This window comes from Lathamus discolor, chromosome 3 (assembly GCF_037157495.1).
Source record: "Lathamus discolor isolate bLatDis1 chromosome 3, bLatDis1.hap1, whole genome shotgun sequence".
Classification (NCBI taxonomy): Eukaryota; Metazoa; Chordata; class Aves; order Psittaciformes; family Psittacidae; genus Lathamus; species Lathamus discolor.
Genome location: NC_088886.1, coordinates 133,266,223 through 133,290,643, shown reverse-complemented (window position 1 = coordinate 133,290,643; position 24,421 = coordinate 133,266,223). Strand labels below are relative to the sequence as shown.

The following is a 24,421-nucleotide window of genomic DNA, read 5'->3' as shown; positions in this document are numbered from 1 at the left end:
ATAAACTTGTAAATATCAAAAAGTAAGAGGTGCTTCAGAGATAACATATGCACACCAGGAGTAATACTATTTGGCAATTTGCAATGTATTCCAATCACCTTTTACATACGAACATCCCTTGATGTCTTGAGCAAGGCGTAGTGTTCTTCTTTTCTTGTCGTTTGATATAGGAACCAGGAGGTCATAAAAACATTCATTGTAAATCTCGAAAAATGAAACCCAAACAGAAAACTTCACATAATTTTTCGCAGTTGGGCTAGACTGTTCCGAGTCTTTTAAGAGCTGTTCCAAATCTGCTAAGAACAAAGTATTACAAGTCAATATAGGCCTAGTAAAGTGAATTTCATTTTAAGAAATTATTAAGTGAAAACTGAGCCTTCTAGAACACGTGTCAGACAAAATCAACTGAGATTCCCTCCCTCTTTATTAAGCATCACATGCTTACCCTACATAGTTGCAAGAGACACTCTACCACTTCCTTTTCCACTTGCAAATTTTATCAAACTCGCACAGCTTGGCTGGAATATTCAAGTCTCTCCAATATCTTTAGAAGATTGAATTAAATCAACAAGTACACTTCATTCTGGCTTTTTAAAGCAAACCTAGGTAGTTTTTAAGTGTGCAAATTAGGTTACATACAGGTACTCTAAAAGCCTGTCAGGACACCACTAGTGCCCAAAGAATAAGTAATACTGTTTTCTGCTCAAATAACTTGCTTACTACCCAATTCACCAGCATATAAAAATGCCAAGTAGTCATTTTATTACTAACATAGGCCATAAGTCAGTTATTGACCTGAAGAAAACTTTGTCAGCTTTAATTACAATTCCTTAATATTAAACATACCATTAGAATCAACCGGTGCTCTATTGGTGGTGCTGTTTTGATGGTCTACCTGTAAAAGAGAACAGACTTGAAGATATATTGTTGACTGTACACCACCGGTTACTCCTGTAGTAGCTGTATTGTCCTACTAGATAGGAATGGAGCATAGCTGTAATATGCCAATACAAAGACCCTGCCTACATATTATGCCTAATGCACCAGTAGACTCCTGTTGAAAGGATTGTTCTTACTTTAATACTCATTCCTGACACTTCTGTTATGTTGGGCCTTATCACAGCATACAGCACTTCAGCTTGCTGAACCAGAAGAAAATGAGCCACAGAAAAAGAGAGAATTGAGAGCCCACACAGAAACAGGATAATTTAAACAGGATGATTTGCAGGAGCCCAGTTGCAGTTTACACTTTACTCTTATCATCTCAGCAAATGTAGAGTCCTGATTATTTTTTTATTATTGGCATTTTGCTAATCCAGAATTCCTTATCTTGCAGCTTATTAGGTCAACTTTCAGAAACAGGTAAGTATAGAACATATGTTCACTTAAGAAATTAAGTGAGCAATTTATTGCTTCTTGATTCAACTGTGAAAGGCTTCTACAGCCTGTAATAAAGTTTAGGTCTTAGAAAAAAAAAAAAAAGAACAAAAATCTTCTGCTATGCTCTTCAATAGAAGAAAACCACAAATCTAAAAAAGATCAAAGAAAAAAAAACAGAGCTTATGAGGTTCATACTCATGTACACCATTCCCAGTTTTAGTTCTGGTTGAATGATTTTTGTTTAGAAACAGAACTTCCTAAAAGAGAAGAAAACAGGCACAGTTTAGGTCAGTTTGGTTTTGTTTGGGTGTTTGTTCTTTGTTTGGTTGGGTTGCTTGTTTTGTTTTTTTTTAATGTTTTGTCAAGGTTATATTTCATCTAAAGCTGGAATTCTATAAAGATATTCCTGAAATAAATAGTTTGGTAATCAAAACTTTTATGTTTGAGCTTTATACATAAAAAACACCCATTATAAAGCTATCTCTTAATATAGATAAAAACTTTGCCATCACATGCATAAGCTGAAGTACTGAAGCACAGTTTTAGAAGCTAGAGGGAACATATACGTGTATTCAGTGCACATATAACAGGCTTTTCTGAAATTCTTAGACTGTTAGATCAAGATTTAACATGGGCCTGAGCTTCTGAAGTGAAGTTTTGAAGAATTTTGCTGCCACCTGCCTTCCACACCGGAGAAGTCCAGTTAACTAAGATTTAAAAAAAAAAAAAAGTCACAAATATTCCAAGACACAACAGCCAGAATGCTTCATTATAACCTAGCATACCACTAGGGAGATAAATTAAGCTTTTTCATTAAAGAAAAAAAAAAAAGAAAAACAAACCAGAAAAAAAACCAAACACCACAATAATCCCTTCCTAGTTCAAATTGCTAACATACACTCAGGTTTCTTATTTCATTCATTTCAGAATTAAAAACATCAAGAAAAAGTGTATCCTTATATAAAATACAAATCCCCTATAACTGCAATTAGACTAAACAGCTTCAGAATTCCAGGCAGCTCATGAAACTGGTGAGTAGTCCAGAAATACACAACAGTGATCTGTTTAAGAAGAAAGCCCAGCAGAAACCCATTTTAATTCAAATCTTAAGAAGTCTACTGGCTTTATAGCTCTGCTGCTAAAAATAAAAAAAAAATTAAATGGAAAATTAAATAATATTTGCTTCTTTTGAGGATACGTGCCAAGCAGAAAGCGGGTAACAATCTCAAAATCATTAATTTCAGTCAAGTATCCTGAAAGACAGTAATTCTTCAAAGGAGCAGACCTAGTAGCATCTCCACAGATGGGGATACTATTAGTGTACAGTCCTTTTTAAGCACCAGCAGCCCTAGAGGATAAGTTGTCAGGTGCCCAATCTACAGAAAAACACACCCTTAAGTTTATATCCTACCAAATATTCAGCTACAGGACAGAAATCCACAGGATAACATGGTTCATCAGCTCTACTGCCCACTTTACTGCTCATCTGAATAGCTGGCTGACAGCAAACAGACATGTCCATGCTTAAATACAGTTTTTCTATTGAAAAATGAACAGGGTAACATTGAGCTATCGAAAGACGTGCATACTCATCAGTATAGGAAGAAGTAATTCTCTACCTCTTTTGTTAGGCGAAGTATTGAATTTTTAATAGCAATTTCTTCTCTCACTTGCTCTTTAGTCAGCTTTATATAATCTCTACACCGATGGGGTTTGAGATCCATTGCTGTGTATAACTTTCCTTGAATGCTTTTAAACAACATATCCATAGTCCTTGGCAGAATACCAACATCATCTTCTGTCCCTGAAGGCAATGTGCAAAAGAAAGATCCTAATTATTACTGGGACCAAGGTAAACAGATAAGTGAAGACAAAAATAAACAATCCTAATCTCAAGGGATACATGAGCAATCTGGAGGCCACTTACAGCATCAAGCAGTAGGGGTTTGGTTTTTTGTCATTGTTGTCTGTTTTCTCAGTATAACAGAAACATCATTAATGTTTTGGAAAGTATTCGGCTTTCAGCAACTGTTCACGCTCTACGCTTCCGACAATAAGGGGTAAAACACATGAAAAAAACTGCTGGGGTATTCTCATAAGCTTAGCCTTAAAGGAAAAAAACACCCCAACCAAAAATACTGCAACCAGCAAGACACTTAGAGAACTGCAGCTTTTGAAATCACATTGCACAAGCTGCCTTCACTCACTCTCTCAAGGAGGTAATCTTGAAATACAGGTCATTACTGATCTCTCAGCTGTTGTCTTGTACTAATTCCACAGCCCCTACAGAAGTACTAGAAGCCTTGTGGAAAGACACAGGCCTGTCCCAGACCCTTTTCTCAGAGCATACTACTTTTGCTCCTGAAAGGCAAAAAGGAGTCAAATAAAAGATTATTGTGCACATTTGATTTTTCTGAATCCAGATGCAAGTTTAAGAAGGGTTCACTTAACTGATTTCTAAACCAGAGAGAATGTGATATACTAGAAGAGAAACTACTGCTCCGTCTCAGACTCTGAAAGCATTATCTTCAAGCCTCTGATAGTTTCTGCTGCTCTTGAGACAGATGGGCTTCTAAGAGTTACAGCACTAGCTGCGCTACATAAGTCAGAACTTATGTAAAATATAGGTAGCACTTAAAAACCAAACCAGGAACTAAATAACATAGGAAGTTACTGTCGCCTTCTGTTTATTTCTCATTGTCTCTCTTCTCTAATCATTTTTTATTGTGATGTTATTTGTTAGTCAACATGAACAAAGTAACACTCACTGGCAAACAATAAACAGTCTTAAAAAAAGACACAAAAACCCAAACACTAGTCTAGTGTAGAGTAATTTACACATCTTTCATATCCTGGTACATAGAAGGTATGTTTTCATAACTCCCTCTCATCCCTGACATTCTACATACTTCAAGGGGAAAAGAAAAATCAAACAGCTGGTTGAAATTATTGTAGCCTTACAAATCACTGTATGCTTACTTTAACTCTGGGAGGGACTCCATCTGTTGGCAGCTTAGTGATATTTGTTATGGAAGAGGACTTGCAAAGGCTATTTATTAATATTCAAGATATGCCAATGTCTAGGACCTATACTTTAAATAAAGGAAAAAGCTATAATATTTCTGCTAGAAGCAATGAGCACTCAAAAAAGAAATTTCATTCAAGGAGAACTCATTTCTGCTTATACCTCGGAATGTGTAGGTTTTCCCAGCATTTGTGACACCATATGTAAAAATAAGGCGATTATATCCATCTAAGAAATCCTGCACTGGTTGCCTCATGGCACCTTCAAAGACTTCTTCTTGAGTTGTTTCAGGTCCAAACACCTAAGCATAAACAAAATAGAAATATCTCTTGGTAAAGTAATCATTAGAGGCTTCTAAAGAATCTTTTAAATATTATATATTTGTAAACTTAAAGACTATTGACAGTTTAAAAATCTAGTTTGCTTAGTATTAAATAAGTTGAATCAAGTTTTTCCATGAATAAATTAAAAACATTTAAAGACAATTAATTTACTCTTGAAAAAGTGAACTTCTGTATCATCTGTCCAGCATTCTTTTCACTTAGTCGACTCAAAAAGTTTTTGGGGGCCTTCAGGATGATGCTTGTTGAGTCTTCAAGTGAAACACAGTCCTATTAAAAGGAAACATAATCAATGCAGGCATGAAAAGAGTATAGAGAGCTCAACGTACAGGGGAAAAAACCACCCCTATGCATTTAAGGTATTTTTGAACTGATTAAGTTTCACACCTGGAATTCATTCTCTCTTTCCAATGATGTAAATGGCCTAATACGCAGACAAACTTGTATGTGTCCCTTAGATTCCAAACTGCTCCTCTTCAGTAAAAAAAAAAAAAAAAGTTAGACATTTGTCAAGATTCTTTGATAAGTAGCATGTTCAGTCAATTTTATTTTCAACAAGCTATTTTGAACAGACTGATGACATGGGAAGCAAAAGCAATTCATTACATCAGTTTTTACAAGTGCCTAGGCCCCTGCAGAATGTCACTGCCATAACTTACAGTTATGAATCTAGCAGCACATGTATATACACTACATACAGGTCAACTAGATAGCAAGAATGAAACCCACAAAAACATTCAATGATTAAGCTGCTCTAAACTGGCAATTAGGCTCATTCATAGAAGACTGATGTACCCTGCAAGGTAGCAGCGCAATGCTACACTACTTACTCTAATCCCATGCATCTTCTCTAAATTAAAGACATACTAAAGATTCTTTTCATCTTTTATGTAAAGTTCTGATTATTGTTATCAATGAAAGGTCTAAACTCCTTTAAAAAGATAATCAAACAATGCAAGCAAAGTTTTCTTACCTGGTTTGTATCTGAGCTTGAAGAAACCAAAGAAAATTCACTAGAGAGATCTGCTTTAAGATCTTCCACATTTACAGGTCCTGTTCTTTGAGGTGGCTCAATACTAGTAATATAGGAACGTCTGAAAAATCCCTCATTATCCAGCATTGGTTCCATCCTGCAAGATAAAACAAAACTATTTTTTGCTTTCTGATCATACAATGTAGAGCTCGTGAAGTCCCTCAGAATACAATTTGAAACCAATTGGTTCAATTTCTCCAAGTAGAAAGTTTTCTTTATAATTTACATAGCCAGTTTCTGATAGCTGGGGAGAGGGTCTGCAGAGGGGTTAGCACCATGATGCAACAAGAGCAGCCATTCTTCCATTCTTCATTTAATGGAAAGCAACTGCTTACCAGGAAAAGCCTTACACATATACTACAACTTTGCTAAAAAACATGTCTGACAAAGAAGATAAAATAAAAAACCCCTCCAAACAAATCATATTGCTCCACATCCACTTGTCCATCAACCCGTTACAGCATCCATTTTGAATACTCATTGCAAGAGTAACCCACAATTCATGGATATCACTGCAGGACCTGATAAATTCCAAAGGCTAAAAAATACCTTTAGCTATTAAGGGGACACAAGAAAATCAAAGACCTCATGTCACAGTATGAGTTGAAGTACTGCCTTTTAATAATTTTCAACCATTTTACACATCAGCAATTCATTTATAAATCCATAATCTAAATAAAGGCTTTTGTCCATCTCAGAACCTGAGAATTGAAAAGTTGCTCTAGAAAATTAATTCAATGTTGAATAGACAGGTAAATTTCATAATAACTTTATAAAGGTGCATTTAAAAATACTAGTATATTTTGTTGGCATTTTACTCTCTTACTGCTTTTTCCTGTGGAGTTACAGATGTGACTAGCAGGTTTAATTATAGATTGAGTTTAAAGTAACTAACTCATTGGGCAATTGTTCACAGAGGATGGCAGCAAGCATTGTAGCAATTGGACTCCTATTACATGACCTCCTATTTCTGAAATGAACATGCAGTGTTCATTAAAGCAATGGACAGATCAGAGCTGGTTCAAAGCCCCTTTGCTCAGGAAGTCATGCCTATAAAGCAGTTTCTCCCCCCCCCCCCCCCCAAAACCTGAAGCACATCTGCAGTTTAGAGCCAAAACACTTCAAAGCTTAGTCTTCCTACCCAGCCTGTAAAAGGCAGGCACAGAACTTCAACAAGCTAGGCAAACATCACCAAGCTACAAGTGAGGTAGAGTTATAGGTAAACTAAGCAGCAACATTTACTTCATTTCTTCTAATAAAAAGTTTTATTTTATCAGGCCTGGTATGAAAGCAAGGAAAACTTGGCCTAGAATACTATCACAGCTTGAACAAACACTGACCTGTAACCAAGCTACTACAGGAAACAAACATACCTGTGCTATCACCATCTAGAAGTCTTACTGATCAGATACAGAAAGTCACACTGTAAAACTCTTATCAGGACTTGACAGGAAAAATATTTGTTAGATAACTGACACCTTAGCTGCTTTAAATATAAACTTAAAATGTGATTTGTGAAGATTATCCTCTTAATCTGTACCTTTTTACACAATTAAAAAAAAAAACATTAAGCTATGTTTGCAAAGCTAGAACTCCAAGTGCTCATATGAGCCCAGCACCCAAACCAGTAAAGTTCAGCCAGATGACATGGAAAACCCAAGATGTAGACTGTCCATCACCCCAGCATGTCATACAGCACAGTAATTACCATAGGTATTCTTATGTAAACAGGTATACTACGTGGCTGTAGGCAAAGGGTACTTACATACTGGGATATGTTATTGTAACTCTGCTTATAGTGACAGTAGAGTTTAGAGCTGCGGGGACCCTAGCAGAAAGACACACACAGCAAACTGCTTTCACAGTACACATGCAGGCTGTGTGGTTCTGTTAAGCAGCACAAGAAAGGGTAGAAAAGGCTCCACGCAGACTGGCAGCTTGACATCAGATATTACACGAAAACAAAGGAAAAAAAAAAACTACAACATTTTCCCCCTACAAATACCAACCTTCCACTTCAAGGCTTCGCACTGTTTTCCCGGTTTTATGGGACACTAGCACATCGCCTTGTTAGCATCCCAGCCCTGGGCCAAGCATCACCCGCGGCTTTCAAGCCCGTCAGCCATACTGAGCTTTCAGACTCCCCCAAGACTTCCCACACGCCATTGCCACCCGCAGGCGCCAGCCACGATGAGCAGAAGAGGCCCCAGCACCACCCCCAGGACGGCTCCCCCCCACTGCTGCTTCCCAGCTCCACCACCCACGGGCCGCAACCACTGTCTCCTTTCCTCCTCAAAGGAGAGCCCAGCAGCCCCACCACCCGCACAACTTACCTGAGAGCCAAGGCTACACCAGGAGGACGTAGCCGCCAGCTCCGGGCATAGGAAAACGACCCAGCACTCCACTCTCCCGAACCACTTGCCGTTACCACCGATACCGCACGGCCGCGGCTTCTTTTCAAATCCCACCAATGGCAGTGCACGGCGCCGCGCGGCCTGCTGGGAGTGGGCGTGACCGGGCGAAGGGGTCGGTGGGAAATGTAGTCGCGGGAGAGCGGGGCATTGGCGGCGCCGGTATGGCCTGGTTTGGGTGGTGGGGTAGTGTGACTTGCTCTTAGGGCGCGACTGGGCCTTGCTATGGTAGTGAGCTATGAGCGGGTGCTTACTGGGTTTCAGCTCTGTCGGCACCCAGAGCCGCCGCGGCCTCCCTCCGCCGCGGCAGCGGGAGCTGGAGTGCCACGGGAAGGCGCCCTAGCCTCGCCGGGCCTACCTGCTCGCCTCGCTGCTTGCAGAGCCCGGGCTGTGCCTCCCTCAGGCCTGACAGAAGGATATATGTAAGTTCAAGCTGCTGATTCTGTGGGTGATTGCAGGGATGCTATTTCTACAGGTGTTTTGCAGTTTGTATATCAAACAGGATAATCGCTGTTTGCAAACAGTGAAAGAGAAAAGGCCAGATGACCTGCTCAAGCTGCAGGTGTTCTGTATCAGAGGAAGGATCAGCAGAATTGGGAAACCGGTTTTAAATTGAGGCTGTGCTTTTTCCTTACCTTGGTTTACAATACTGACAGAGTGACAGCTGTGGAAAATGCTTAGTAAGGTGCTTTTGCTTAAAATCATCCCCAGGTGGACAACACCTGGTTTGCAAGATGGGGATTTAATTTCTTAAACAAGGATGAGAGAAGTCATTTGGCTTTATTTTCAAAATAGTATCATAATGCTAAACAGATCATCCTTTCTTAGAATGGCAGGGTATGGAAATACACACGGTTTGGTAATGAAAATCATAGTAAGTTTCTCTTTAGAGAATTCAGAGAGGAATTCTTTGAACTTTAATAAGGAATGTCTGCCTGCTTGAATTTGAAATTAAAGGAAAATAACTTGAACGTAGCCAGTAGCTACCAAAACCAAATGTTTGTCTTTCATTTGATGAAAAGAATGCCAGCCAGCGCAAGCAATTCTATAAAAAGAACAATTCTACACAGATCTTGTATCAGCTGCTTTGATGAGGTTGTTTTCTAATATTAAATCCCATCTTTCTTTCTTTAAACAGAGGCTATGTCATATCCAAAAAGATGTGTACTTAATCTCAGTTTGGGTGCAGGCTATGTTGCAAGAGTGGGTCTGTTCTAACAGCAGAATATGATGCAACATTGGATTTGAAATTGTTGCTAAAGAAAACTGACAAGCTCTTGTAGACATGCTTTACGTCTTAGGCTTTTTAAGTAAAAAGTATCTTGGTTTCTGACCTGACCTGAACAGTAAATACTAACTGTTGAACTAAGCTAATGCCAAAACACCTTTCTCATACCAGGAGGGGACTGTGAGAATGGCTGACAAGGAAATGGAAAAAAATAGCTGCTAGGAGCAAACCTGAAAGTTGTTCTCTTCAACTTGTTGGAGTATTTTACAAGGTATATTCCTAAAAAGGTTGGGATCTATTTCCTGCAGAACTTTGTTCTCGCAAAGTTGAAGCATAATAAAGCTCATGGTACAAGCAATATTTTGGTTTTGTTTGAATATTAAATTTCTGAAACTGTTTTTATAATATTGCACATACTGCATAATTTAAACTAGTATCTCTTTAGACCAGTATCTTAAAAGGACTACCAGCAGCATACTGAAAGAGCAAAGTAAACCACAACCTAATGTGTCCCTAGCTTCACACAAGCCATGATAAAGAAAGCATTAGATTAGCATAAACAATCCAGCCTGCTTAAGAGTGGGAGATGATGAAACTCCATCTATGTAAATAACCTTTATGGCTTTCCCGCAATATCATCTCCTTAAAGTGGTTTGTGCAGGCACAGCCAGTTGCAACAAAAATATTTCCTGCCAAAACTGTTACTTCTTCACCCCTGAAATTTGTTTGTTTCTTTTCGAATTCTCTATAACTTGTGGAGCAAGTTCTGCTGCCCAAAGCGGAAAAGATATTTTATAAATTACCTGCTGGAACTCTCACCATTACCCTTAGAATCTTATGCTCCTAGCATTTGTGACAGGATTCCAAAGGTGTGGATAGTCTACTCACCTGAATGATGAGATGATGCCCTATGAGATGGCATATCTCAGCTAGCTTTTAAATTGCTGTCAGAAGTAGAGACACAGCTAACACTCCTGGGACTTGGCCCGACATCCTTCAGCACATCTGAGCAGCAGCCAAACCAGGACTAGCTGCAGCTTCTCTGTACTCAGCTCACCTTCCCCAGGGAATTAACATAGTACTTCAGTTTCTCCTCAGCCCTCCTGTTTCTGCTGTGCTTCTCTGTGCTCTGACTGTGCTGCCTTCCCATCCTGGTTGCAAAGTCCTTCTGCAGGGTTTGCAGCTGACTGTAAAGAAAACCCACATTCCTTGTCCCAGAGGTGTCTTGGAGGAAAATGGTGTGTTGTGTTATCTTCTTGGGAGTCTGCCACATCAGCCCTTTTTCCCCCATCTTTCAGGGCAATGCTTGTCATTTGTCTAGTTGCTTGCAGTCCAGTGGATGCATTTCAATCTTCCTTTAATTTGAACATGTATAGTGGTACCCTCACTGTCCCGCTCCTGTAGCTTGCTTTCATGTGCCATTATTTCTGATGTATAAACAACTGATTTTATGAACTCATGATTACGTAGGCTGTTCATTAGCCTATTTTTCTTTGGTAATACAGACATGTTTTTCTTTATCATCTGTTTTAAGCAATGAGCTACTTTTCAGTCTCACATTTCCCAATTTGTTCAATACTGGTTTTCTGTGGTTGACTTTTGAATCTTTACCTATTTGTTTGTTTCCTGCTTATGCCTCCTACAACATTTTCTTTTGGTTTTCTGCAAAAGTTACTATTATGTTATCTGAAAGAGCAAGATTAGTTTTACGGTCATAAACTTAAGAGAAAAATGGCTTGGGTTTGTCAGTCTAGCTTAACCTGCGTTAGTGTTGCATATGTTCAAGCTTTCCCTTGAACCATGTGCACAGAGGCAGTCCACCTGAAAGCAAACAAATGTTCACGTTGCCATCCTGTGCAAGTTGAATAGCACAGCGTTTCTTGCTTCAAACAGATATGAACACACAGCAGATTGATTACAGGAGATGAGGTGGCGTGGCCCTGAGTGTGAGGGTTGCAGTAGTGTCCGGGGTTACTGCCTCGGCCCCACCACAAAGGTCCTTTCAGCCCTGCTTACTACACTGCACTCCTTGGCTGGGACTGAGACCACAGGTTGCCCTCCACCACCCTGACCCTGGTGGGTTCTCAGGCGAGCCCTCAACAGAAGACTCCCAGTCTAGCCTAGGGGAGCTGAGAGCTTTCGCAGGTGTTCCCTGGCTCGTGAGATTTTGCCCCGGGGCGGGTGATGGCAGCAGGGCTGGAGCATGGCAGCGGGGCTTAGTGGTGAAGGGCAGCTTTCCCCAGTAGGGGGGCAGGGGCTTTCTGCCAGCCACAAATGCTGCTGCTGTTTCGTGTCTGATTTGGTTAACTGAGTAATTGTGGGATTTTGGGTGGGATGGGAGGAGATCTTTATTGGAAGGAGCTTGTGGATGGTTGTGAGGCTGAAAGCACGAAATACTGTTTGAAAAATGAATCATAGACCCACTGACAAAAAAGTTTGAAAAGGAATCTTAGACCCACTGGCTTGAGGAGCACAATCCAGTGTTGGATATGCGGGTAGGAGCCTGAGGAGAAAGGAGGGGATTGCTGATCAGCAAGCTGGAGGCAAGCCAGACAGTGAGGCTGGACCTGGGGCTTGATTCCTGGCCTCTGGTTGCTTCCCAGAACCAGGGCTGGTTGCTTCAAAAAGTAAGGTTATGGTTGTTTAAAACATCATTCACTGAGAGAAGAGACAGGGAGCTCACAGCTGGAGACATGGTTGTGTTAAGAAGGCTTGTTTAGGTATTGCTACATGTGTGCTTCTTGTAGATGCTGTGAGGCCTCTTGGTCCCTTGCCAGTGTTTTGTGTAATGAAAATGTGCTTCATGTGCCCAGCATACTGTTTTTATTTGGAAACCCATGCATGGCAAGCATAGTATTACTCATATAATATAGTATTGAGCAGGAGCTATGTTGTCTTACGCAGAGAAGATCTGAAGTCAATTTACTGACTTGTATTTTGTTCAGTTTGCATAACTCAAGGCTTAGTCTTTGGAGAGAGTACAAATGAGACAAAGTTATTGCTGTTCCATCTGGATTCTCCTTCAACCTTCTGATTATTTATTCTGTCCCTCTTTTAATTATTGCATAATTCTCTGATGAGCTAAAGAGAACATTTCAGCTGTAACCAAACTTTTAATCTTGGAATTAAACAAAAAAAAAAAAAAATTCAAAATCAGTTCCTCTCTGTAATGCAGTAATATAAATAATAACCATTTTGAAAGCGAGATCTAGCATTTTGAAATCAGAACCTTCTACCTCTTGTCAACAGGTTTAAAACATACCTATAGACATAATCATGTCCCTTGAATCATTATGCTTACCAAGTGTATGAGGTTTTAGGTTTTCAGATTATTTGAACTTGAACAGCTCTTTAATAAGCATGTGTAACAATGTGTCTTAGTGATAGTGTTCTATACTGGCTCTGGTGACTAAAGCAAGTAAATGGCTTCGATATTCCGAGGAATTAGTAATGCAGTTAGAGGGTTTTTTTTTCAGTATTAATGTTGCATATTTTTCTACCCATATTTATATCTTTTGTTATTATGAACTGGAAACTTTTCAAGGCAGAATCACTAGGGCCTTTCATTGCAGCAGCTGTACTCATGTTTTCCTAATATAGTGGGATTCTTAACGTCAGGGGTTTTTAACCATGATCACAGCATAAATGATGATAAAAAATGTTTCTTAAATGTTTCTGTGATACACCCTACTCATTTGAACTGTCAATTTGGAGTAAAACTTATTAGACTGTCAAGATTAATAATAATTGAGAAATATTTTGGGTATGTGTGTGTATATATATATGATTTTGTGTGTTTTATTCCAAAGGAAACTGAAGCTTTACTAACTGAAGGGGGAAAAAAAAAATTACTTCTTTTTTTTCTGCCTTTTCTAGGGTCTTTCTACAATTCTGGCAACCAGTGCTATAAGACCACTAGTGATGGCTAAGTATTTTGGGTTTTTGTTGCTGAAAGATGCTGAAGCATAGACATGAGTCGGCTGATCAGGCTAAGCATGTTAGTCAATGTAATAGCAAAAGTGGCCTCTGTTGGAGAAAATGGTAAGAACTGTTTTCAGGTTGTGACACAAGCATTTGTCTTATAAATGTATCAGCTATCTGTCTGATTCGTGGTCATATAGCAAATAATGTAGTTAGTTATCAGGTGTTTAAGATATGTGTTGTGAATAGCATAAGTATTGTTTAAAAATATACAGTCAAAGGATTCTTTTGTGAAAGCATATTTATATGAGAATAGATGATTTCTTTTAAATTGTATGCTCTCTTATTTTTTTAAAACCACTCTGCACAGATGACTTTTACATACAACTGATGGCTAAATATAGTTTCTGGGGCAGTTCTATTATAACCAGACCCAGTACTCTGTCTCACTTTGGTTTGTGATCATGCTGAATCATGTAAACCAGGCGTTTTTGATCTACTGATAATTGCATAACTGGAAACCTTAACAGAAAAAACACAAGCAGGAAGACTGATGGTTGGTATTGACTAGGTGTGTAAAATATTCTCCGCTCCTAGTCAACATTATACTGATGTCTCAGGACATACTGTTAGAAATGGCTCTACAGCTGGAATACTAAAGTGAATCCTGTATTTAGATAAGTTAGTATGAGTTTTGTCACTGATTACACATAGCCAGAGTATTACTTGTCAGTTTTCCTATGGATTTCAAGTCTTTGTATCCTTTGGACATAAAAATGGAGAAGTATTGTTGATACCGAAGGATACCTTCAGTTCAGAAACATTGACTACTTCAGAAAATGGGGGGGGGGTTATATTGCATATATTTCATGAAGGATCTTGGAAGTATGTATCCAAATTTTGTTTGGTTTCCTAAATCAGTGCTTAATTTCTGCAAATATTTGCATAATGTCTTTTTGGCTCCAACTCTAGGCCTAGACCTATTGCCACTTTTTGCCGTACATGGTGTTAATTATTTTCTTTGCAGACCATGTTAGATTGTAACCAACAGGTTAAGGCCTGGGGATGTGTTCCAGATCTTATTAGTAAAACTTTATTTCTCTCCATGTTTTGTTGATTCCTTTTCAATCATCCACAGAGCTATTTAAATACCAAGACAGGTAGCCATGATTTAAAGGTAAAATCTCAGGGTAAACTTTCCTAAAATGAAATGTGTGTTTCAGTTTTATTTCAGCTTAGGTTTCAGAAGTTTTATTTCAGTTCCAGGCTGCTTATGGAAATTCTCCATGGCATAAGAAATTCAAGCTTTAATTCTTAGGATTACTTTGTTTTGAGAACACTCTTTCTTCTTTTATAGTGTTATGTAAAATATGGGTTGTAAATAGCTGTCTAATGGTCCCAGACCCTTCAGAGCAGCTCCAGGAAATTTTACCGAGACATTCTGTTGATCATTGCATTCTCAACTTTTGCTGTGTCATCTTACTAAAAATAAGAGAAATAAATTGGAACATTAAGTCAGTAAGTATCTAGAAAGTCTGAAATAGGAAAACTGGACGACAAGATACTAAGATCTGTCTAACAGGTATGAGATATACAGCTAATAGCTGAAGAAACTGAAAGATTTCCACCAAAGGGGGTGTGTGTGTGTGTGTTTGTGTGTACATATATATAGATACACAGACATAAGTTCTGTGTAGAAGCTGGAAGACAGGACAGTTCTGTATGTCAGAAATACAAGGTGCCTGCAAAAGATGTAGTTCAAGAGCAAGAAGCTTGCTGCTCATGTAACATGGGCTGAATCCAAGAAGCAGGATACATTACAGTGCAGCCATTACAGTTTTTCAGTGTAGTATTACTCATCTTTCTGGCTCTGACACCCAAGACTGATCTTTTGTTCTTGGCAAGTGTCAACTGTCTGCCTTGACCTCAGAAACTAGTGCTGTTCACTGACATTATGTACCGTTCCTTGGAATGTCATCATGGCTTTGGATGCTTGGAGTTTCTTGAACTCATGTGAGGATGTGATTGAAGTGGGACAGTCATACCACTGACCTTCAGATTTTTTTACCTTAGGCTTCCTGTAGAGCCAGTGGCGAGAAATGCTCAGAATAGTTTCAGGCCTAAGTTAAATTTTTGTTCTGGAAGGGCAGTTATGCTACATGGTACAGGTAAGCAACAGAACTGTAACTGAACTACCCTCTGGAGGAAGTCGGGAATGAAGCCTTAGCTTTCTTCACTAGCCTATTAGTTTAGCTATCAAAATGAATGTCTAATATTGGGTAACACAGTTATCCTACAGAATGATAAAAGAGCAAGGAATTGACATCTTTCTTTTTTTAAGCTTGTATTTTATTAGTATTTCAGTCTTGGCATTGCCCAACCTATAGGAAAAACAGAAGGCAGAGAGCTTAATACACGCCAGACATCTGCCCTGCACAGAACGAAGTCATACTCCTGAAAAGAAGAGCCTGTATTTGTGCCATGCAGTCAGACTACACTGCTCTTTGCAGTCCTTGAAGAGAAACACAGTCTTCTTCCTTGAAAGTGGAGCAACAGATGAAAGATGATGAAAACTTGTAAAGTCTCAGTTGTTTCTAAAGAGTGGATTAATGAGCAGCTAATTTTTTAATCACCTTTTATACTAATAGTTTCAGCCAAATCAGCAAGTAGACCTTTGTGGCCAAACAGGTGCTGGAACAGCAGAAGAACAGGCAGAAATGCTGGTGGGACAGAAGGGCAGGGCTGCTTCTCTTCTGTTAGGCAGTCTTAGATTGTCTAAATTGCTTGTGAAGTTGCACCTTTGGCAATTCTTCAGCAAGGAGTTAAATTGCAGGCAGCTGAATGGGCATATCCAGACTTGTAGAGTATTTCCAAACATAGTTCCACATACAGTTCTCAATTTTATGCTGCCTTGTCTGATGTCACAACATGCTGCAGCCAAGGAAAAGCAGGTTTTGAAACAGGCCAGGCTTCCTTAAAGTTTGCTCACAGCTGATATCCGAAGAAATAGAAAGGTTTCCACTGAAGTGAGGAGTTACCAAGCATTGTCTGATCTGACCTTCTGTAGTCAAAATAAACCCTACTGTGCAAAAACTGTAAACAGCAAAATTCCATTATTTGTAATTCAGTTTTGTGAATCTGAATTTTCCTTTGCTATTTCAATTGATAATAGGTTCTAACTGCAGTTTCAGTCAGGTGCTTTTGTGTGGTGTTGCCAGGTACTGTCATACTACTACGCTTCATCGTAAATGTGGGTGCTCTAAAGAATACACACACATTTATAAAGCACTGTAAGATCTCTGGGTGAATGGCATAATGAAAAGAAGATAATTATTCCAACAATTAATCCAGCTATTCTAAATAAAGCAGATTTTGGCATTGTGAAAAGAACCAAAATGTGCAACAATTTAAGGGTAAGGAAGGAATCCTTTTATTTTAAGGATAATATTAATAAAAGTTAAAATGAGTCATTCTCTAACTCATTTCTGAGTGACTCGTGCTCTTGGCAAATTAATTATCCAAAATAAATGACTCAGAAGTAGATGCTATAGTTTTATTATTGTTTTAGTCAGATGGCTATTGCTGTTACACATAAACATGAGGCTTGATTTTATGTGTAACAAATGTTGCTATACCCTGCAAATTACTCCAGAGTTCTTCTTGAGGATGTGTTAAACAATGTCAGGTTTTTTTTTTATCTGACTCTTTTGTTCCAGTTTTAGGTGGATGGTGTAGCTAGGTACTGGGCATCTAAAGCAGCCATGGTCACCAGGAATCTCCGCAGTGAACTTAGTCAAGGAAAATTTAATGTGGTATGTATTTCTTTCCATCCAGGAACTGTGATTTATTAAAGCCTCATCACAGGAACATGGTATGAATTAACTTTGCATCTCAGAATTCTTAGTAAATTGTTTGATGTATATTGTTGAGAACATTGATAGGGGGATGATACAAAGATCTGTGCCATCTTTACTTGGGGTGGATATAGTATTGTTGGCTTCAACCCTCTTTCTCTGTTGTGTTTCTGTTTCTCTCCCTGCCCTCCCCCCTCCTCCTTGGCTGCAGTTTGCAAGGTAGTATCAAAATGTAGGGTTGATCTGATGAAACCACAACTAGTGCCAATGCCTGCCTATGATGGGAAGAGAACCCAGACCACAAACTTGGGATTTCTAGCCTCTTACCAAGCAAGTTTGTTGCTCATCTTCCTCTTTCTCCTCCAGTTTGCCTTGTTGCTTCCTCTGTATCATTAACTCACATCAAAGTTCAGTGTCACTGGTTGCTGGGAATGTAGTTTCATTTGGCTATACATACACTCTTCCCTGAGGAAGACAGATATTACCTCCATGTTGAACATTCATCATGCAATAGAAATATGGAACACAATTTTATTGTAATAGTTCTGAATGATTTTCAGTTAAAGTAAGGAAGAGGGAAGTCTGGCACATTTTAGTGAGATGTTGATGTTTCTTAAATATGATTCTTAAATTGGGAGTTGAAGTAACATTAGAAATTATTCATTTTTCATTGTACATATCTCAACATCCTTATCCTTAAAAAGGAGGCTACTTACTAGTATAGCTGAAATTAATTCCAGTACAGTGACAGGAGAATGTCTTAAGAAAACTGCATTGAATAGTAGTTTCTATTCTCTTTTTTGTTCAGCTGTAAACATAGTAGACAACAGATGAAACTACTGTTGACATAGAGAATAACACCGTCATGGTTTAAACCACAAATTAGGTCAGACAAGGTCTTCAAACAGCGTGTTTTGAGGTCAATAACCTGTGTGCCTAGAACCTTGATCACGGTGGTAACAGCCAAATGACACAACTTATGTGGATGTACCTGCAAAGATAAATAGCTTTTCACTGAATTTTACAAGCAGAACAGCAAAATGACAGTGAAATGAAAATGTATGTTTCTAAGAGGCTCAAGGAGCTTCAGCAAAGGAAGCTAATACTGATGAGTTAATTTGCTGAAACTGCAGGCAAGGGGTTTGTTTGTTTGTTTTTTAAACCTAAATGGATCCTGATTATAATAAGCAGCATGAAGGAGGAGTCTTTCCAGGGCCCTGACACATCAAATGGAAGACAGCATATTCTATCTGGTGAAATGTAAGTTTGACAGCTAATTGCTAGATTAATAGCTGATTTTGTTGAGAATACAACTTCTGGAGATCTGAAGCTGTTTCTTGGGTCTATGACTGGCTGAGAAAAACAGAAATTATTTTTAAGAAAATGAAGATATTCTGATTTATTTTTTTAAACAGAAATCTCAGATTTCCATTTCGGCACTGACCCTGCCTAGACAAATGAATTAAAAATCTGAAAATGACTGTAATACTGCAACTAAATTTTCCAGTTGAAGGGCATGGGTATTGTAATTACCATTTTGGGTTAAACTGATCCAAATACGAATTTCATTTTGGAGGTGAGACCTGTCTGCAAGTCCTTTCTCAGCTGGCTCACTACTTTTTGGTTTAGCATTGTTGCTTTTGTTTCTTTAGATAGGAGGTGAGAAGAGCAGTGATTCACAGTTTGCAAAATGTCTAAAGATCTGTGGCTACAGAGAAGTGCAAAGTATTTAAATTCAGAACTATGTTATTTATGTCTTCTTCCTTTTTCCTTATGCCAGTCTGTGCTATGACTGAAATCAATCTGCTTATAATCAAACTTAAACTTGGTTGGTAAACAGGGGAGAAGTAGTGGTTTGGGTTCTTTTTGTTTGCCTTTTTTTTTTTTTTTTTTTAACCACAGGCTTTCTAGTTCACTGAAACTGGGGTTCCAGCCTGATTTCTCTCTGCAGGAAAGGGATCTTTATTTTTTAGTGTTTTCATTGATTATGCAGTCTTTATTAATGCAATGAAAAGAGTCATGATGTGTCAATCCAGTGCTGTTTGCCTCAGAATGTGGGAATTAATCTGCTCTAAAAATGACCTGGTTTATGTATGTATTGTTTATATGTTCTGGGAGGATCTAAGGTATGGAAACTGGCAAGAGTAAGGAGGTCATAAATCAGACAACTTTTCTTGGGTTAGGATTTTAGGTCAGACATATCAATTCCAGTTTATACTAGGTTACAGTTGTGCCTGTGAATGGAGACTAGATCATGTGGGGATTCTCCTATTTGCATGCCTCATAACTACTGTGGCAGTTTTTTCCTTATATCTGCATATGATGGAGCAGCTGTACCTCCCTTTCTGGCTTGTGTGCTTTTCCTTTTCCTTTTTAATTTTCCTTTCTTCTAAGAGGAAGTGGAATGAAGATAAGATACATGTCTCCTTTGATATTTTAAGTAAATTTCATAAATGGAGGAAAAGCAAATAAATTGGTTCTTGCTACTTCTAGAGCAGTCAGGCAAAAAGTATGAGAAGTCCCTGTCTTAGCCATATCAGTTCATTTTTCAGTGGATACACAGAAGTTTTGTAAACAAAAAAAGGTATCTTTGTCTCCTGTTTTACAGGAGATGCACAATGCTTTTGGTTTCTCTTCCCATATGTGAAATTACTGGCACCAAAAGTAACTGTAGCTCCTTTATCTGACTTCCATGTCAAAATCAAAGACAAATACAACAAATCAGGTTAGCACTGTTCATGAGACCAAGGAATCTGATTTGCCATTCTGGGTTAAAAACAGCAATAAATGTGTACAGTTAGGACTGTATATGTGAGTGTCAAAATAATGTTTTGATCCTGAGATGTCCAGTCATATGTTACAAAATACTACAAAATTTTGTGCTCCATGGTACTTGGCATATATGTTTTTTAGATCCTTCCAGGTTAATCACTGATTCAAGGAACTTGTTTTGTGACCCAGGTGGTCTCTTTGCATCTTAAATTCCCATTAGACCAACTGTGGTTTTGTATTAGTTATGTTTTATTACAAGAAAACAAGTATTTTGGTGACACTAAGATTCCTGCAGTGAAATGCAAGTTGCTTTCTATGCAGGAGAGACCCTGGAACTTACTTCCTATTGGTTTTCTTTTGCTTTGGGGTTTTTTTCTTCAATGTCTGTAATGAGAAAACAGAAGTCTATGATTTTAGTTCTGTTTTTCTTTTGGTTTGTGTGTACATAGTTTATATTGACTTTGCGAAGATATAAGGTCTGTAAACTGGCCTCTTGAATGAGACTAAATGCATTGCAAAGAACAGACTATTCACTGTAGTATTTACTCTGAAAGGTCAGTAGTCCCAGAAATATCAGAGAATGTAACTATGACAAACCAACCCAATGTTAGTATAATGTTTGGTTGTTTCCCTTCTTTGTTACTAGGTAGTTGGAGCCTTTAGGAACAAATTTGTCATTTATAGCACAGCCCCTTCCCACACAAGACTCTCATTCTTTGCAAACATGGATAAAAAGATATTTTTAAAAATAAGATCAGCATTTGAGTTTTACTGTCTGTGGTTTCAGCTTAGTCTCACAAGGACATATTAAATGTCCTCAGCATCAAAAACCTAAACAAATCTTTCGCTTATCTATCCGAAAGCAAAGTCATATTGTTCAAGTTCTAAAATTTTAACTCCAGATTAGTTGTGGTGGTTAGACTTAATCCTATGCTTAAATGCTCATTCAGACATACATTCCCCTGCTACTGAAGGTGGTTGAGGAGAAATACCAAAGGTGTGGTCTGTTTCTGTTTTACACTGATTCCCATCTGTGGGCTAGTTTGGAAGAAGGAACATAGAAGTTCTGTGTCCTCTCTACCCTCTGATGGACGCTGTGTTTCCTTCTGCACTAGAGGAATAAGCCAGGTTTGTCTGCTTTGGAGGTATATGTGTTTAGCTAAAACAATTCAGAGAGAAGCCTTTTTTTATCCCTTCCCCATACAAGTGTAGAAAGTCTGGTTCCCTGTTGTTACCTGGTTCGTAATCGTTAATATCCATGAGGATTTCATGTCAGCATGTAAAATCTGGGAATGCAGATGAAGGCAAGTGAAAAACCACCACACAGCTGAGTATTGATAGGACAACCTGTTTCTCCTCTTCAGATGTAGCAGTGATGAATGACAAAGAGATTATTCTGTAATCGTCAGCCTTTCTGTCATTGTCTTTCAAAGTGCTGGTTTTGAAACTGTCACTTCCTTCCTGTTTGGCATTATGTAAGACCATAGAAAAATGCCAGGTTGAAAAAAGTGAAGACAGCTAAGCAAAAACAGTATGTAGACATACATGAGGGTAATTGTCTATGGGGGAGCAGTCAGGAGCAAAGACCATTGTTTTCTCTACTGAATACTCTGCCACTTGTTGCAATTATTTTTTTAATGATGATGAACAGTATTTCTCAATCATCTGTGGGTTGTTAACTTTCATGTTTTCCAATTACATTTTGTATATTTAAGTTTGATAAAGATAAGCAGCAATACACTGAGCCAAATACTTAGGTACGAGATATAGTGGATAGGGTCAAAGGAGACTGTAATTGAAAAAGTAGGTTTTTTACATACCTGATAGTTTAAATCCATTACCTGGCCTTTTCTTTTTCACAAAATCACTTTAGAATAGAAACTGGCATGGAAAAAAAAGGTGATTCACATCCAACACCTACTTTATCTTCACTGACTTGTACTCCTAAGCAATAATTAAGGACTAGATTTAAAACTGAACTGAAGGCACTGAAGGTTTTTGTCCCCTATAAAAGAAGGGCACCAGCAGCTCTGCCAGGGTTCAGTTAAAGTTGTGGAGAGTAAATGCACCTGCATTTTTTTTGTAATTGTCTAGTTGGACACAGAGAAACAAAAGTACTGGCAGGGAAAGATTTAGAAAAATTTAGGAAAATATTCTCAGTGTTTTGTGACTGCTGTGTGCTTTATATCAGTTGGGATGAAAGACAGCAACCGCAGTCTCTAACCTCATCTCAGACCTGCCCAAGGATAACTGCAGAAACCACTTGGGCCACTGCAAAATCTGGCCACAGGAATTGGCAGGCTGGTAAAACCAGACTACACCTATGTCCTCTTCTGACTGTTATTCCCTAGTCCTGGCTATTGTGTAGATATACAAGTCATGTCCTAGTCCAGACAACTTTATCCAGATAGCATTCTTACTGCCTTGCCTGGACACTCAGCTTGGCCTTCGCACCAGGAGATCTGTCTATGCCCCATTTGTCAGCAATGAAGTGAAAGAATGTTCCTCTTGAGGGCCATTCAGACTGCCAAATCTAAGTTCCTACTTAGACAGAGTGTCTTTCTCTATCTTTTACTCCCTTGATGAAAGTGAAGGGGAGATAGCCTCAACTCTTCGCAGGGGAGCAAGACTTTCCTTTGTTAAATCAACAGGTTTTGTTTAAGTGTCACAGAAAGCATAACTGCACCAGGAGGTGGGTGGGGAGGGAAGGAACTGATGGTCTCAATATAATCTTTCTTGGCTTCCATCTGGTAAAGATTTAGGTGTATGACTATATTTATGCCCTTCACTTTCTCTGTCATCTGCAGTCAGGCCCCCTCTCTTAGAAGTGTTAGTGTTCAGGGAAAGCAGAATTTTCATGCTAGCTAGCTGTTGTCATAGCAAGGCTGAATTTTCTGTGATCACACTGACAATACTAGAGCCCTTTGGGTCCTTTTTTAAATACTCTGTCATTGCATTTTCCAGATAAGAATTCTACACAGTTTTAGAGCTGTTTTGTCCCATTTGGTTTATACATCTATAATTTGTCATTATATACTTAAGTTTGACTGGTGGTCTTCTAGCCCTGCGATTTAAAGTAAGGGGAAAAGAGCATTAAAATATATTTTAAACATGTGTCTACCGAAGAGACCTGCAGAGACCAGGGACCAAAAAAAGTGTGGGGTTTTTCCCACTTCTGAAAAGAAATTGGGAAGAAATACTGGACTTCTGGAGTTGGCACTTTCTTTTTAATATGTGTAAAATGTGAATATACCTAAACCAAATCAACAGGATATTTTTTTTTTGCAAGGAATGTTCTTAATATTTTTATGTTACTTTATTAAGCCATACAGTATTTGCTTTATTTTTAAAGGGAAAAATTTGAATAAGATCTAGTGTGATTGTCCTGTAATATAGAAACAGGATAACCATAGAACTAACCTGAATGGAAATGAAAACAGGAATGGCTGAGTGCCAGCAGCCCCTTGAACATAAAAGTCTGCAGGCAGCTGTGCCATAAGTCTGTTTCATTGCACTTTTGCGTTGTGTAATACAGTTTATGTAATTTGAGATGCGTAGATGCTCCTCATTACCACTTTTCTCCAAAATGTGACCAAAGCTTTGTTTTGGGTTGGTTTTGTTTCGTTTTCCAGTGCCATTGGTTTTGAAACAGTAAGGGCTGGAGCACAGCTCTTTTGATCCTGTGGCATAGTATCTTAATCACAAGGTAATTGTTAGTTTGTTGAAGCTGACTCATTGAAAATTGCAGCCTGGCTCTCTGTGTTATCTAAAGAAATAAATAGAGGTAATAGAAAGCTTGATGTCTGAAGTGTAGGCAGGTATCGAATAATCCATGAAGTGTTTGCCATGCAAATGTGAGATGTGCAGTGAGTCAGTACGGCAGAGCTGTTCACTGTTCTGAGTCCATTCGTGTCCTGGATTCTTCAATATGCTGTGTTTGTAGTCCTTTTCCCAGCAGATTTCTGTTTTACAGTGAAGTATTTTACAGTGAAGTATATCCTGTTCAGAAAGGAAGACAGAAATACTGAGTAAATTAATATTGAAAGAACTGGAAGCATCCTTGATTTTGTCAGTACTGCATCTCTACCTGAATTGTTGTCTTGCAAGCTAAGACTGAAAACTGAACTGACTCACAGGGTTTGTTTAGGAATTTAGAGTAAAAGGAAAAGTTGAGTTTGGTTGCACCAAAGTGTTAGAAACTGAACCTGTAATACATGCCATTACTTCACTGATTTATGTTCTACCTAGTCTTGATTTGCAACAACTTAAATATATATAAAATAAAAATTAATATAAGGGGATGTAGAGTAGGCAGTACCATACTGGGTGTGTATACATGTGGTATGAAGGCAAGAGAGTACAATACTCATTAAAAACAGTACCTGCTTTCAGCCAGTTGTGCTGTGATGCATTGTCTCAGTAAATAGTATGGATTAAAAAAAAACAGCAGACAGAA

At 38.5% G+C, this 24,421-nt stretch overlaps 2 protein-coding genes across 8 annotated transcripts in view; one reads left to right on the top strand and one right to left on the bottom strand.

Moving 5' to 3' along the window:
• The window catches only part of KIF20B (kinesin family member 20B), a 39,475-nt gene extending 31,260 nt beyond the window's left edge, over window positions 1-8,215 (bottom strand). For 3 of the 4 annotated variants that reach the window (XM_065671884.1, XM_065671887.1, XM_065671886.1), the window contains exons 1-8: window positions 8,113-8,215; window positions 5,720-5,876; window positions 5,134-5,220; window positions 4,900-5,016; window positions 4,568-4,706; window positions 3,000-3,184; window positions 847-895; window positions 99-296 (exon numbers count right to left, since the gene is read on the bottom strand). In XM_065671884.1, coding sequence (XP_065527956.1) covers window positions 99-296; window positions 847-895; window positions 3,000-3,184; window positions 4,568-4,706; window positions 4,900-5,016; window positions 5,134-5,220; window positions 5,720-5,875 — 931 coding nt within the window. In that variant the 5' untranslated portion in view covers window position 5,876; window positions 8,113-8,215. The remainder of the gene's footprint in view (window positions 1-98; window positions 297-846; window positions 896-2,999; window positions 3,185-4,567; window positions 4,707-4,899; window positions 5,017-5,133; window positions 5,221-5,719; window positions 5,877-8,112) is intronic. The other variant, XM_065671885.1, reaches the window with a different exon arrangement.
• Window positions 8,216-8,345: 130 nt separating this feature from the next.
• The window catches only part of PANK1 (pantothenate kinase 1), a 47,167-nt gene continuing 31,091 nt past the window's right edge, over window positions 8,346-24,421 (top strand). The window contains exons 1-4 of one of the 4 annotated variants that reach the window (XM_065671880.1): window positions 8,346-8,612; window positions 9,590-9,689; window positions 13,295-13,459; window positions 17,056-17,151. Coding sequence is in view for 1 of the 4 variants with exons in the window: in XM_065671878.1 (XP_065527950.1) it covers window positions 18,423-18,453 (31 nt within the window). In the remaining 3 variants the exon portion in view is untranslated. Of the gene's footprint in view, window positions 8,613-9,589; window positions 9,690-13,294; window positions 13,460-17,055; window positions 17,152-18,220; window positions 18,454-24,421 lie in introns of those variants that run through there. The other 3 variants (XM_065671882.1, XM_065671883.1, XM_065671878.1) reach the window with 3 other exon arrangements.